Genomic DNA, 16,742 nt, shown 5'->3' with positions numbered 1-16,742 from the left:
ACAAAGGTAAAAAATAGTCAATCTTTGTGGCGCTTGAACTCAGAGCATAAAAATATGCAATTAAGCAACACCGGGCATTTTTGTCTGTCACGGTACCAATTCTGCCAATACATTTATATATTTAATATGATATTTTAATAAAACCAATGATTTAGAAAACTATGGCATTGTAGTTGGAAGGATATTAAACCTTTTGGTACCAACGTCCCTGGGTTTATGATGCAAATTGCTTGCTTTAAAGTGATCTCAATTGAAATTTTCCATCAAAATTTCAGGTTGATTTATGTTTCAAACACCAGCTTGATAATAAACTTGCACATTTTCAAAAATTAACTGAAATGACACCAGTGTATTTCAACAAAAGTATGGTAACAAAGAGAATTAAATCATCATCATCATCGTCATCATCATCATCATCATCATCATTTAATGTCCGCTTTCCATGCTAGCATGTGTTGGACGATTTGACTGAGGACTGGCAAAACAGATGGCTGCACCAGACTCCAATCTGATCTGGCAGAGTTTCTACAGCTGTATGCCCTTCCTAATGCCAACCACTCCGAGAGTGTAGTGGGTGCTTTTATGTAACCACCAGCATGAGGGCCAGTCAGGTGGTACTGGCAATGGCCACGCTCAAATGGTGCTTTTTATGTGCCACCTGCACAGGAGCCAATCCAGCGACACTGGCAACGACCTCACTCGAATGTCTTTTCACGTGCCACCAGCACAAGTGCCAGTAAGGCGACGCAGGTAACAATCATGCTCGAATGGTGCTTTTTATGTGCCACCAGCACGGAGGCCAGTTTGTTGCTCTTGCAACAATCACACTCATATGGTACTCTTAGAAATTAAAATAAAGATTACACTTATACCTTAAAAACATTTGATAATTTACTATTTCAAGTGAAAACGTCTATATTCAGAGAGTGACAGATTTGGTGGAGGTGTGTGTGGTTGACTAATTTATTAGTACTTTATTTTATTAATATAGTAACTGTGTGGTAAGAAGTGCATTTAATATATTTGATTTAAAAAGGTGGCCAGCTGGCAGAAACGTAAGCACACCGGGCGAAATGCTAAGTAGTATTTTGTCTGTTTTTATGTTCTGAATTCAAATTCTGCTGAGGTCAACTTTGCTTTTCATCCTTTCAGGGTCGATAAATTAAGCACCAGTTGCGTACTGGGGTTGATCTAACCGACTGGCTCCCTCTCCACAAAATTTTGGGCCTTGTACCTTGAGTAGAAAAGAATATATTTAATTTAATCAATTTCTATTATCATTACATATTTTACTAATTAGTTACTATTTACAAATATATTTGTCCCTATATTCTTTTACTTGTTTCAGTCACTGGTCTATGGTCTATGGTCATGCTGGGGCATCCCCTTAAAGGATTTAGTCAAGTAAATCAACTCCAGTACTTATATTCTAAGTCTGTTACTTATTCTACCAGTCTCTTTTGCTGAACTGGGGATGTAAACAAACCATCACCAGTTGTCAAGCAGTGGGACACACACATACATGACATGCTTCCACTGTCTACCAAGGCCATATGGTTGCAAAGCAAGCTTTTTAACCACACAGCTATGCCTATTTAATTTAATTTAGTTAATTGAATTTAATTCATATTTCCATTATGTATTTTATTTAATTTGTTCATGTTGCTGTTATAAATTTGAATTAGTTTTGTTTATATTGCCATTCTTAATATTTTTACTATTATTTGGCAAAGAAGAGCATTGTAGTAGTTGAGATGATAAGCGCTGGACAAAATGTGCTTCTGTATTCCGGTCTGCTGGAATCAATTTCAATTAATATTGCTCTCTGGTCGATAAAATAAGTATGAAGCGTGAATAGCTTATCTTCTATAAAGCCATGGCTTTGTGCCAATCAAGAGCTGTGGTGAAACAGAAATCAAAGAAATCTAGGCTAAATGTCTGTTAGTTTTTTAGGTCCATTTCTCTATGTTGTGGGTTCAAATCTCAGTAAGGCAAAATAGTCACACATCTGTAATTTTATATCATTCATTCTGGAGATGATATATTATTAAAGATTTATGATCATATATGAATATTAGAAATGCTTATCAGCAATTTTCTTTAAGATGAAATTATACTACAGTTAAGAAGTTTGCTTCCCAACCACATTGTTTGAGGTTCAGTTCCACTGTGTGACAGTACTACTATAGCCCCAGGCTGACTTAAAGCTTTGTGAGTGGGTTTGGTAGATGGAAACTGAAAGGACCTCATCATATGTATGTATGTCTGTGTGCTTGGGTCTCTTTGTCATGACATTACATGATGATTGTAAATGAGTGTCACATTTTATACAAGCATTCTTATTCATTTCCACTATTCTACAAAATCATGTCTTGCCATGAGGGAATTATTACCTTGCTTGGAAACCAAAAGAGGTGCAAGTATGATAGAGAAACAGGAACAGGTGTCTTGCTGAAGAGCTGAATACATGGCTTCACTAGATGAAAGGAAATAGTGAGATGATGAAGGCATTTAAATCCTTCAAGGGTCAATTTTTGCCTTCATTTCCTTGTGAGTTGATAAAATCAGTAGGATTGCTGAGTGTATGTGTAATCTATCAGATCTACTTCTGTTCAAAAACTGGCCTACTGCTTAGTGAATGGAAACTTGCCATGATGACATGGAAAGTGAGCATAGAGAAAAACATTCTGGTGTATGAAAGGTGGACGATGTGGAGGAATGATCCAAATCTCTTTCATCATTCTTGGATTAATAAAACAAATACTAGCCAAGTACTAACATCAATATAATTGATTATACACCCATCACTGAAACTCTGTGGCTTTATGCCAGTGTAAGAAATAAATGTAACTAGTATTATGAGTTAGTAAATTAGCATTGGATTCAATTAATTTAAACAATACCAGTATTGATTTTTGCGTTACATAACTCTGGGGCTATTAAAATAATTACCAGTAATACACTGACTCAATTCAGTCAACTATACTCCAATCTGTGCAAAATGTCCCTAGACATATGCATAACTAGCCAAAATCCATTTTATGATATTCAGCATGTGGCCATGCTGATATAAAAACTGCTAGTGTCTTTGAAATAAAGTGAAATTAAATTAGGAAATACAATTACTGCTCATTTTTCAAACTGGAAAAGGGAAATAAATTGTTTGCTCATAAATATATGACAAATTACAGCATTTGTTGGACTTCCATTAGCGTAAGAAATAAAATAATTTATTTTGCACAACCAGATTGGTGAATTGGCAGAAATCTATATTCCAACTTAAGATTTCTGCCAACGTTAACTTTGCCTTTCATCCTTTTGATGTTGATTCAATTGATTTTATTTTCTCTCTCTCACACACATACTCATACACACAGACACACACACACAAACTACCTCATGAAAAGAAGTTTATATTTTGCTCCAACAATCATTAATTTATTACCCAAAACGAAAAAATATTATAAAGTAATGAATTTTAATATAAACAATGTATTGCTAAACAATAGGGAAACAATGGGTGAACATAAATAATAGACTTTAGAAACAAAGTCAATTTTATATTAAGTCTTCATTGTTGATGGCTTTGGTGTGTCTCAGAAGGCGCTGGAAATTTCTTTTTGTCTTCTCTCTTTTTCTTACACCCTCATTACGCTGGCATAATGTGGGTGTAAGAAGGGAGGAATCATCATTTAACGTCTTCCCTCCATGCTAGAATGGGTTGGACAGTTTGACAGGAGTTGGCAAGGCCAGGAGCCACACCAGATTCCATTGTCTGTTTTGGAAAGGTTTCTACAGCTGGATGCCCTTCCTAACACCAGTCATTTTTGAATTGGTCTAGTTACTGTATAACATTTGCAAATGATTGTGTAGGCCTATTTGAAAGTGACAGTCCTTATTGTGGCAGCCTTAAATGAAAACTGAATCACTGTGTGGAGCTGATGCTTTCTATCTTCATCTCCTTAGTGCTCAAAGTTGAAATTAATGTCCTTTGCTGTTTTCTCCACTGTCTTCACAACATGCTTCTAGAATAAATGATTTGAGGTTATGTTCTTTCATTACTAAATTTCAATGTGCTCTACATGAAGGCCCTTTTGTGTGCATCCTCATATCTCAGGTAGGGATAGCCTATTTGGTGTGAATCTGCACTTAAGCTGGACATATAATAGATCCTTAAAGATATAGCTTTCATCCATATAGCACTCATGACCAAGCCATTACAGGTAATGCCACTGAGGTTTGGAGATGTGACCGTAAACCCTGTTCTGCCAAAAATGTCAGAGTTGGTGACATAGTCTTCTTATGTGATACTCAAGATTTTTCCAAGACAGATTATGTGAGAGACATTTAAGTATCTATCTTAGATGATATATATTAACCATGTTTTGTTATTAGATAGAAGAGTACTGAGGATGCAAGCTTGATAAACAACCAAATTGGTGTTTAATGTCAAGTAACAATCATATTTGATTGTATAGCCACTTTAAATGTTATACTGTGTATTTATTTTCATCAAGTGTATTTGTATTATGACACATATTAACCACACAAACAGTTGTGGCATAAATATAAGAGATATTGAAGCATCTTTCCACAGCAACTATGCATACCTATAACTTTGCCAAAATCACATCCCAAAAGGTAAACTTCGTTTTTGTTAGTCAAAGCTATATAAAATATATCTAGCTAGAAGCTGAAAACATAGTAGCCATTCTTGTCAGGTGATTGAAAAATTTAAGCCCAAGGTAAAAAATTAGAAGAGAAATTTTTATCAATTCCAATTAAGTGAATACTAATTATGTGCAGTTAGTGAAGCTATTTGAACCAGGGATTGACACAGTTCTCAGCAGAATTTATCATCCTGCTTTTCCATGCTTCCAAGGATCAGACAGAATTTTTAGTGGCAGATTTCCTATAGCTCAAATCCCTTCCTGTTGCATACTCTCGCTTGTTTTCAGAGAATATTGGAAATGAACAACACTGCTTGTATGACAGTGATGCTTATTTACAACTATCGTGTCAAAATTCAGGAACAAGCACACACACACATGCATTTATGATGCACTTCTTTCAGTTTTTGTTCAGCAAATCCACTCACAAAGCTTTTGTTGGCCTGAAGTTATAGCAAAAAGCACCTGCCCAAGGTACCATGTAGTGGGATTCAACCTGAAACCATGTGGTCGGGAGGCAAATGTTTTTAATCACATAGACATGCCTGCACATACAACAACAATGTATAATATACATAAATGGTTAAACTTCCTATGTTCTTCCTGGAAAGCTTCAAGTATCTGATTTATTGCCATTTTACCATAAATTGTCTGATTTATGATCAAAGCTGTCCAAGGATTTAGAACATGTAAATTATTACTTCAGTTTAATTGCTTTGACATGCAATCAGTCTTACTTGAATATTCCTCTCTAACTTGATCAAACAAAGCAATTTTAATAAACAGTAAATTATAATACCCTGTTTAACACCATCATCTGATATGCTTAGTGGGGTTTTGCAAACACCCAGATCAATCTTTTAGCAGCTTTTGTCATAACTCCATGCTATCTTTTAGTTATTTATTATTTTTTTTACTTGTTTCATTCATTAGACTACAGTCATGCTGGGACATCACCTTGAAGAATATTGAGTCGAATGAATTGAGTCCAGTAATGTTTTAAGCTTAGTACTTATTCTATCAATCTCTTTTACCAAACTACTAAGTATGGGGATGTAAACACACAAAACCAGTTGTCAAGCAGTGGAGAAGGGACAAACACAGATACACACACACATCGTCATTATCATCATCTTTTAATGTCCGTTGTCCATGCTGGCACAGGTTGGACAGTTTGACCAGGGATGGTAAGCTGAGGGGGCTGCACCAGACTCCAGTCTGATTTGGCATGGTTTTCTATGGTTGGAGGCCCTTCCTAACATCAACCACTCCAAGGGTGTAGTGGATGCTTTTATGTGTCACTGGCACAGGTGCCATTTGCATGACACCAGTATCCACAATGACTATGATTTCTCTTGGCTTGATGGGTCTTCTCAAGCACAGCATATTACCAAAGGTCTTGGTCATTGCATATATATATATATATATATAGGGTCATCCCATAAATAATGTCGTTTTTTTATACTTCTTTTATTTTTCAAAATTTAAGACAAAGTTTTTTTTTAAATCTAAAATATGCTCTCTTTCATTTTCTAATGTTCTTCTATTCTTCCAAAATTCACTTGTCTGTGATGAAAAATACTCCTCCAGTACTGTTCCAACCTTCACTACAGAATTCATGTATTTTCTGTCCAAATGATTTTGAAGACTGTGGAATAAATGATAATCAGATGGGGCAATTTCCGGTGAATATGGTTGGTGGGGCGTTGTTTCCCATTCAAACTGCTCCAGCCTTTGGAATGTCATCTTCACTGTATGTGAACAAGCATTATCCTGATGGAAGAAGACCTTTTGTCTTAAAACCAAAGATGGTTGTTTATCTTCTAGCGCTGACTTAAGTCACCCAAATTGCTCGCAGTAGATCTCCTTTGTTATTGTTTGGCTTGAGTTTAAAAGTTCAAAGTAGACTAAACCTTTCATATCCCACCAAACAGATAACAACACCTTATGTGGGTGAAGACCTTTAACCTGGAGTGCTAGTATTTCTCCTTTCCCTACCCACTGTGTTCAGCAACTAACATTTTTATAGAGAAGCCATTTTTCATCACCAGTCACTATTCAGTCTAGAAAAGGTTCATTCATGAGACACAACAGCAAAGAAGAGCACACGTTCACCCTCTGCATGGTGAAGAACACATTGACCCAATTTGCTGACTTTTCCCATGGCACACAGGTGCCAATGAATGGTTGAATGACCAAATCCAAGCTGCTCTGCTAGTTCCTCAACAGTTATGATAGGATTTTGTTCCACCAAGGTTTGCAGGATGTCCTCATTGAGCTCTACAGATCTTCCAGGATGAGGTTAATCTTCTAGGCTGTAGTTTCTGGCTTGGAATTTTTGGAACCACTGTTGACACTGGCTTACGCTTATTGTCCGAACCCCATGTACTACATTAATATTCCTCACAATTTCAGTTGCGTTGTTGCCTTTATTAAACTCATAAAACGAAATAAACCAAATATTCTCCTTTGTTATTTCTATTATAGCTCTGAAAAAATCGAACTGCACTCTTCAAAACTTGCACTAAGAATAAGTACAAAGTAAAATTACTACCTGCTTTTATAGCAAGTTGATGCAGGTAGTTTATCTCATTCCCCTCCAACTTTTAGTTCATGCAATTGAAAAAACTGCATTATGGAATGACCCAATATATATATATATATATATATACACACACACAACAGGCTTCTTTCAATTTCTGTCTACCAAATCCACTCACAAGGCTTTGGTCAGAACCATTGTACTTGGGAAGCAAACTTCTTTCCATACAGTCACACCTGTGCCTATGTTAATAAATTGTTGAATTAATATTTGTGCATTAACAAAATTTTAGTACACATCTACTAGAAATGTTCCATATGAATTGTCCACAAGGTTGGTTTACATTCCAGCTACTTTTGCAGATATTTCAAAGGAATTACCAAGTCCTAACTGCCTGTACAGCTCACTGATCTCCGTAATATACTGTGAAAACTGGTGGTACATCACAAACTCATTAAATTCAGAGGGGAAAGAGTGTATGTATATATTTCAAAATGTAACATGTGAATCGTTGGCAATTTTCTTCCCTTTTGTTCGACTTTTCCTGTTTCTGAAGAAGAGCATTGCTCAAAATGTTAAACCATCTTTCTTTCCTTCCCTGAGCGTTTGCTAATACTTTACATGTACCATGTCCTCCCGTTGTTTTTTTTTGGATTTACTATATATGTGTGTGTGTCTCCCTTGTTAACTCATTAAGGTAGTGCTTCTGTTGCTATTGAGTTGTTTTGACTCTTATTTCTAGCAATACTGGTGCTGATTAGTGCCCTTTGTTCATTTTATTGACATAGGCACAGGAGTGGCTGTGTGGTAAGTAGCTTGCTTACCAACCACATCGTTCTGGGTTCAGTCCCACTGCGTGGCACTTTGGGCAAGTGTCTTCTACTATAGGCTCGGGCTGACCAAAGCCTTGCGAGTGGATTTGGTAGACAGAAACTGAAAGAAGCCTGTCATATATATGTATGTGTGTGTATGTGTTTGTGCGTCTGTGTTTGTCCCCCCAACATCACTTGACAACTGATGCTGGTGTGTTTATGTCCCTGTAACTTAGCGGTTTGGCAAAAGAGATCAATAGAATAAGTACTAGGCTTACAAAGAATAAGTCCTGGGGTCGATTTGCTTGACTAAAGGCGCTGCTCCAGCATGGCCACAGTCAAATGACTGAAATAAGTAAAAGAGTATATATATATACATATAGGGAAGAATTAGTTTTAAGATATCGTTTGCTGGTGTATTAGAATACAACACATATTCCATCTAACAAATTACACTATAAAGGCATCGATCAAACTAAAGAATAAGTCCTGGGGTCGATTTGCTCGACTAAAAGCAGTGCTCCAGTCAAATGACTGAAACAAGTAAAAGAGTATATATACATGTATGTGTGTCCCCCTTGTCAGCTCACTACTCTGCACTTTAAAACTAATTAATCACTAATGTGAAATATTTCTTGATGAGTGGAAGATTGTGTTTATTTTACTATTAACAATGAGGCCATCAATCTCTGTCTTCCACACCACCATTGCTGCTGCTAGCTCTTTCTGGATTGCCACATTCTTCATAGAAATGTTCATTTTCATCACCATCTATTACCGTACCTATTCAAAATTTTTTCAGTTGATAACCTATCTATTATTTCTACTCTTACAGCTGTCTATGGTGATTTCACTCTCTGACTAAGCTTTGCTATAGTAAATCCCTTCAGTTCAACTTATTTAGCTTTTGATATCAACCCACCTGAAAGCATCCCTAATTCTATGATATAAACTGGCCTCCGTGGCTGATGACACGTAAAAAACTGGCCTCCGACTGGCCCGTAAAAAGCACCATCCATTCGTGGCCGTTGCCAGCCTCGCCTGGCCCCCGTTAAAAGCACCATCCGATCGTGGCCGTTGCCAATCTCGCCTGGCCCCCGTGCCAGTGGCACGTAAAAAGCACCATCCGTCCATGGCCGTTTGCCAGCTCCGTCTGGCACCCACTACACTCACGGAGTGGTTGGCGTTAGGAAGGGCATCCAGCCGTAGAAACACTGCCAGATCAGACTGGGCCTGATGCAGCCTTCTGGCTTCACAGACCCCAGTTGAACCGTCCAACCCATGCTAGCATGGAAAGCGGACGCTAAACGATGATGATGATGATGATGAAACCTCCTGTTTGAAAGTGTTCTACATTGAAGCCTTTCATCAAAATTCCACGTTAATTTATGTTCCAGACACCATCTTAATAATGACAGTTATTTTACAAAATTCTTCATTATTTTTCAAATTAGTAAAAACAAAGGCTGTGGGTTTCAGCAAAGATATAATAACAAAACGATTGAATTCCCAGTCATCCACTTATCTTCTATAAAATATCTGAATGGCTTTTTAACCAAAATAACCAGTGTAAATTTTTTTTGCCATTATGCCAGTTTCCAATTTTTTTCTAAAAACCTCAACTCTATGACTTCAAGCAAGGGTGAGATATTTCTTGTGATGGAGCTAAATTCAATACCACTACAACTTGATAATATATACACAGCAAGAATTTAGTTGCTAGAAAATGAGATAATTTTGGCATAGCTATGGCAGCATGAAGTTTACTTTACTGCCATATAGTTACAGATTCAATTCTACAGCTTTAGATTGATCGATGCCTTTATAGTGTAATTTGTTAGATGGAATATGTGTAGTATTCTAATACACCAGCAAACGATATCTTAAAACTAGTTCTTCCCTATATATTATATATATATACTCTTTTACTTGTTTCAGTCACCTGTGGCCATGCTGGAGCAGCGCCTTTAGTCGAGCAAATCGACCCCAGAACTTATTCTTTGTAAGCCTAGTACTTATTCTATCAATCTCTTTTACCGAACCGCTAAGTTACAGGGACGTAAACACACCAGCATCAGTTGTTAAGCGATGTTGGGGGGATAAACACAGACACACAAACATATACACACACATACATATATATGGTGGGCTTCTTTCAGTTTCTGTCTACTAAATCCACTCGCAAGGCTTTGGTCAGCCCAAGGCTATAGTAGAAGACACTTGCCCATGGTGCCACGCAGTGGGACTGAACAATCCATTACCTGGAACCAAGACCTTCAGCAAAGTTATATTTTTGTTTTCTTAATACCATAATTTATTGAAGGGCAAAAATTCTTATATGAAATTAATACAGTTAGCAACAAGAATCAAACTGAACAAAAAATCATTTTCTTTCTCAAAAAAAATCAAATAACATTCAAGACTATTAGTGGCCTTGTTATTTTACTAACACTCATGACTTAACACCTTTCCATCTGAGAAGCCTATGCTACATCCTGGCAACACAGAGGTCTTGAATCATGCAGACCTTCCCAGCATGTTCATCCTTCTTTGACAATGCAGACTGCACTGGCTAGGACACATCCACTACACGAAGGATGGCCACATCCCAAAGGACAGTCTCTATGGGGAGCTGGTATCTGGAAGAAAAGCCACTGGTTGATCTTAGCTGCAATACAGGGATGTTATAAAGAGAGATTTGAAGGGCCTTGTCATCCATGCAGACTCTTGGGAGAGCTAAGCAGCTGACTAGCCAACATGGAGGAGCACCCTGAATGAATACCTCAAGTCAGAGGAAAAGTTAATGAGCACAGTAGCAGACAAGTGAGTCCAGCAAGAAGAGTGCAGTAACTCCAACAGACATTAGACCATATACAAATGTGCTCTATGCGACAGAGACTGTCACTCATGTATAGGTCTGTTTAGCCACCACAGATGCTGCTCCAGCTGAGCTGAAAACAGCACGGATACTACCCATGGTCAGCTTGACCAAAGGAGGCCCTAGACAGAACACCTACGACTATATTATGAATTTAGTAAATTAACTGTCCTTAATTGAAACATTAACATGAAATTTTGAAGGAAAGTTTTTTAATTTAGATCACTTGAAAACAGGAAGTTTGTATCAGAAAGGTTTTAAAAAATGTACCTCATAATGGAAATGAAAAGATATTTTTCAAAAATGAAGAAACCACAAACAATTTCAGTAAATAATTTTTATTTCATGGAAAATGTTTTAAAGAAAGAAAAGAAAGAAAAGCAGATATATTTATATATAATAAAATTTTATTTTGATAATTATACACACACTATGGAACCACTACAGCAGAACTCTAATAAAGTATCCAGATCAGTGGCTCCCAGGGCTGCATGCAACTCTAAAGCATCCTTCTGGCAGCCCTCAATGGTCTCTATAAATATAAATTTTTCTTTGACTTGTTTTATTATTATTATTTATTTTTTTGGTGTGGTCCCCTTAAAAAGATCCAAGTTTTGGATCTGGCCCAGATATTAAAAAGGTTGAGAACCACTGATCTAGATATCTGCAGCTGCAAAAAGAGAGAATTCATTTGGCAGACAACTGATGCCAAGTTACCAATATCTGTACAATTTGGATGAGTTCTAGTGTAAATTCACATGTGCACAAAGGAACAAATAATGAAACGACCGGACACATTTAGAAATCAGCTTCATTAACTTACAGACATACATAAGGATTCACATTCACGTCTCCAATAGCTTGTAATTTTTTTTTCTCTCATCCTCCACAAATTTCAGGTAAAAGACTCATTATAATGACTGTTTGTAAGAAAAGACTAAAGAAATAAGAAACCACACTATTAGACTAAATTACTATTTCTTAATAAAAATCCATCTGCTATTTAAAGTATCATACAAGATGCATTTCCCCACAAAAAATATCTCAAAAAAAAAAAAAAGAAAGAAAGAAAAAGAAAAAAAACCCACCCTGGGTTCTATATGAAAAGTTAGTATTGCAATGCACTAAAGTTTTTTTTTCCTGGCTATGCACTGCAAGAATTGGGATGTGTCTGTTTAATATGCCTGTATGTTTTTTATGCATTAAATATGATAAACTAAAAGCACCAAAAGTTCAAAAACAATGAAAACTGAAATGTATTGAACTAATTATCTTGACTATCAGGAAAGCATGTTTTCTCCAGTAAGTATCTTTTGGGTATTGCAGTTCCATCAAAATATTAGGTGACTCCCTATTGAGTATAAGTCCTTGTTAGAGAGACAACTGTGAATGAGCTAAATATTAACAAAAAATGAAATGCAGAAGATATAGAAGAGTGGAAGTTGTTAAAATAGGGTAAAAATTAAAATATAGGAAGAACAGCAATAATTTACATCATTAAGAGAATATTAAGAATGAAATTATCCAAGCAAAACAACAACAGGATAAAAAGTCTAAAAGTTAACCCCAGCTCCATAAGATGGCAAAAAAAATCTTTAAAAACAATATAGAATATAAATTCTAACAAAAGAATGTACTGTAGTCAATATTAAAGAGAAAGATCTGAAAAGATAGACTGGTTGTGAGATAACAATAGATTTTGGGATTAAAAAAGAAATTGGTGAAAAATAAAAGCCATTAACATCTTTTTTATGTCTGTAGAAAAATAGCTTTTAAGTTATTAGTGTTAAGAATGCAGTTGCCAAGTTATGGTTGAGGACAGTTAGTGATTGGTTTTATAAAATAATATTTACATATGAGAAGGATAGCAAATGGTTACAAACCAGCCAGAACAGAATTTAGTGGGAAAAAAAGCATAAATCGCAAGAGAAAGACAGAAAAACCCCTTCTACAGTTCATTATTAGACAAGTATTTAAAGAAATTCATTATCAATGCTCTCTTTTTCAGCTTATTATTATTATTATTATTATTATTATTTAATCTTAGATTTTATCACTAAATCCAAATTTTAAAAATCCAGTTGAGTTGAATAATGAAGATTATAAATCAATAAAAAATTGGAAGAAAAAAAACCAAAACTGGAATGTAAGATGGAAGACAGTAAACTTAGTAGTTTGGTTTGAAAAGTGTGTGGTGTCAAGCTACATGAGACAAAGAGTGTTTATTTATGAAAGTGAGAATATTCCATGACCAAAGAACACACAAAAGTGAACTATAAGGAAAATAATGGCAGTGAAAGCAACAGTTAGTTAATAAAATGATAATTTCAAGATCGGCCAGCACCATAACCAGGGTATAATTGAGACAGTATTTTTGACAATGTCTTGTTGATGTTCATGCTGTAACCTTTACCCAGCTCAGCTCGACACGAGGGGCATGTATAAATTTCAGCTTTGAATGATCGTTGCAAACAGGACTGAAAAGAAAAAGAAAAGTATACTAATTACAGCATAGCTAAATGCATCAATAAATCAAAATTAGAATATCAAATTTATTGAAAGGGGTTAGCACTAACAGGCAACACCTGTTCCCATGAAATGACAAAAGCAAAATCGACCCAGAAAGGGAGTCTAATGATTAATCCTCCTAAGAAGATACTGGTTCAGTTACATGAGCCCCTAATAGAAGCCCACATGGAGCCAAATCAAACTGTTTTAAATAATACATGTAACTCCTCCTAAAAGTGTTTAGTGCCCTTTCCTTCGTTTGTCCACTCATTCATATGTATGTACATCATCATCATTTAATGTCCATCTTCCATGTATGCAAAGGAAGGACAGTTGACAGGAGCTGGCTAGATAGAAGACTATCTGAGGCTACTGTGTCTGAAAGGTTAATGTGACAGGGAGGCAGAAACAGGTGTGTTTGTGTGTGTGTGTGTGTATATATATATATATATATATATATAGTCCAAGTTTGATTTTTTTTTTTTTATTTCATTTCAGATTTTTCAGATTTTCATTGACTTTTTACAGTTAGTTTGGAAAGTTCCTAAATCCATATTTGATGTTTCCAAACCTCCATAGTTTCGTTTTCAAGACTTGAATATATGTGGTGTCTGTCGTTTCTTATATACTGAAATATAATTATAATAAGCCTTCAAAATGATGCAGATCTGTCTAGTTTGAATTAAAGAAAAGATGTAAATGATGAGAGAATGTTTAATTAGCAACCCAATATTTGTTTCAATCATTATAACACTACTTACTTGATTACGATATACTTAACAGGATCAACAGAATGCACATCGATGGTGAAACAAGCTTAAGATTAAGTAAACATTTAATAACTTACTTTGCAAACATTGTGGCAGCAATCAGTGGTGATGGGGTTGAAAACCAATTCCTGACAGCAGACACAAATGAACAATTCTTCCACTTTAGAAAAGAATACCTTTTAAACAAAAGAAAACATTTGCTATAATAACAATGTCACAACACTGAAATAGTCATCAATTTTATGATTTTTTTTTAGAAATTAGTTTAAAGACATGGGAAGAATATTTCATTAGAAGTATTATCTTGAAATGGTTAAGAGTTGATTGTATTTTAAAATGTTAATAAGAATAGAATGTATACACAAAAGTATTTCTTTTTACAGATTCCTACCCCTAAATACTATCATTAAAACTATTTTAACATACATCTTCTCAAGCTATCAAGAAGACTCAGAGTGAAAGGTAGATTGTACGATGCATGTGTGCGAACTGCCATGCTTCACGGTAGTGAAAGATGGGCTGTGACTGCAGAGGACAAGCGTAGGCTTGAAAGAAATGAAGTTAGCATGATCCGCTGGATGTGTAATGTCAGTGTCCACACACGATAGTGTAAGTGCCCTGAGAGAAATGTTGGGCATAAGCATCGGATGTGGCAATGACAAAAGACCAAAACCTCTGGAGATATGCTGTAACTGTGAAGACCCAACAAATAAAGTGAGTTCACAGCTGTATCCTACACCAGTTTCGCATAACCAGCCCATTCAAAAGTACCTTGGATTGCAGAGCAACCTGCTGTGCTTGAGGAGACCTATTGAATCAAGTACATCAACATCAGGATGAAAATCAAATGGAAATTGTAGTTGTGATACCTATGCCAGCGGCACGTAAAAAGCACCAACTGATCGTGGCCGTTGCCAGCCTCCTTTGGCCCATGTACTGGTGGCATGTAAAAAGTACCCACTACACTCACGGAGTAGTTGGTGTTAGGAAGGGCAGCCGACTGTAGAAACACTGCCAGATCAGACTGGAGCCTGATGCAGCCTCCTGGCTTCCCAGACCCCGGCCGAACTGTCCAACCCATGCTAGCATGGAAAACTGACGTTAAACGATGATGATGATTTTGGTAAGTCTTATTCAATCAAAAGTAACTAAAGCTGTCAGCCAATGCTTTGAATTTTTAAATCTGTTCTGCCAGAACTTTATTTAGTACTACAGCCATCATCACACCTCAATAAATCGTCATCTAATATCACAACAAAGTCACAATGGATTTGATGACTTATGTTTTATGGTTGTCAAATATTAATTGTCATAAACTATTGCCCAACATCAGCACCTTAAGGATGAAAGGTCGATGTAATCAACACCCCTGCCCCACCCAAAATTTTGTAACCATTACTTCCATGAGGTTCATTATTTTCAAATTCTACCACACCTACCTCATCCTCTAAATCAGATGACCCCACAATCAATGAACAACAATTTATTGCAGCCACTGTAGCTACACACACTGGCAATTTTTGCATAAATTATTTAAAATATAATGAAAAAAATTTTTAAACGTGAACTAACTGTGGCTCCTTCTTTAGTTGACTGCATTACTTCCTTCCATAATTTAGAGTTAGCACTGTCCTCCTTGCATAACTTCGATACTGCAGGGTCCACTTTATAAGCTGCAACTTTTTGCTTTTTTTTGCTTGAAGCTTCAGCTAAGAAAGAAAAATTGATAAAATTAATTGCAAAAGTAAAAGTAGACAAAACAAATGAGAAAAAAAAAAAACTCTCTCTCTCTTCAGTACAGTTAAACTAGATTATCATTAACCCTTTCATTACCAACCTGGCTGAAACCAGCTCTAGTTCTGTAGTACAAATGTTTTGTTTTAATAAGTTTTGATTTAAAACCTTCCACCAAACCTTAATGACAATTTATGTTTCTAACACAAGCTTAATGATAAGTTATTTTACTAAATTCTTTGTTATATTTAAAATAATTGAAAGAAACAGAGCATCTCAAAATAAATACAGTAACAAAAGAGTTAAATCATGAATGAACAATACAAGACTTTTCCAAATTTGTTATTTCTGCTTGTAAAATGTGATTTTTTAATGTAAACCACAAGTAATTACCACAATCTATTTTGAGATTATATAAAAGAGACTCACATTTTAGAATCATCATCTGTAAATAGTAAACACTATCTAGAAATTTACACATTTCAAGAGAAAAGTTTTTTGTTACACCAGTCAATATATTACTGTTGTTTGCCATATTCTGAACACCTTACTTCCCTGGGCATGGATACATTGAAACTCCGACGTCTGGCAGCTGACTTGGCAGACACCCATAAAATTATTACCCATCTTACTAACAATAACTCTGAGCACCGTTTTAAACTCCACCCGTCTAACACCCGTGGGCATATTTACAAAGTCAGAAAACAGCACAGCTCCCATGACTTTTGGAAACATTTTTTTCACACTAAGAGTTGCTGAAACATGGAATAAACTGCTGGCATCAGTTGTTAGTTGTCGGAGCACTGCATCCTTCAAAACTTCCATGCT

The 16,742-nt window shown here is 35.9% G+C and overlaps 1 protein-coding gene across 1 annotated transcript in view; it reads right to left on the bottom strand.

The window, feature by feature from the left end:
• Positions 1–11,289: 11,289 nt before the first annotated feature.
• LOC115214982 (E3 ubiquitin-protein ligase UHRF1) overlaps positions 11,290–16,742 on the bottom strand; it is a 64,369-nt gene continuing 58,916 nt past the window's right edge. The window contains exons 15-17 of the mRNA XM_029784081.2: positions 15,753–15,889; positions 14,258–14,356; positions 11,290–13,379 (exon numbers count right to left, since the gene is read on the bottom strand). Coding sequence (XP_029639941.1) covers positions 13,230–13,379; positions 14,258–14,356; positions 15,753–15,889 — 386 coding nt within the window. The 3' untranslated portion in view covers positions 11,290–13,229. The remainder of the gene's footprint in view (positions 13,380–14,257; positions 14,357–15,752; positions 15,890–16,742) is intronic.

Source organism: Octopus sinensis, linkage group LG8, assembly GCF_006345805.1.
Source record: "Octopus sinensis linkage group LG8, ASM634580v1, whole genome shotgun sequence".
Taxonomy (NCBI): Eukaryota; Metazoa; Mollusca; class Cephalopoda; order Octopoda; family Octopodidae; genus Octopus; species Octopus sinensis.
This window is presented reverse-complemented; position numbering and strand designations above follow the sequence as displayed.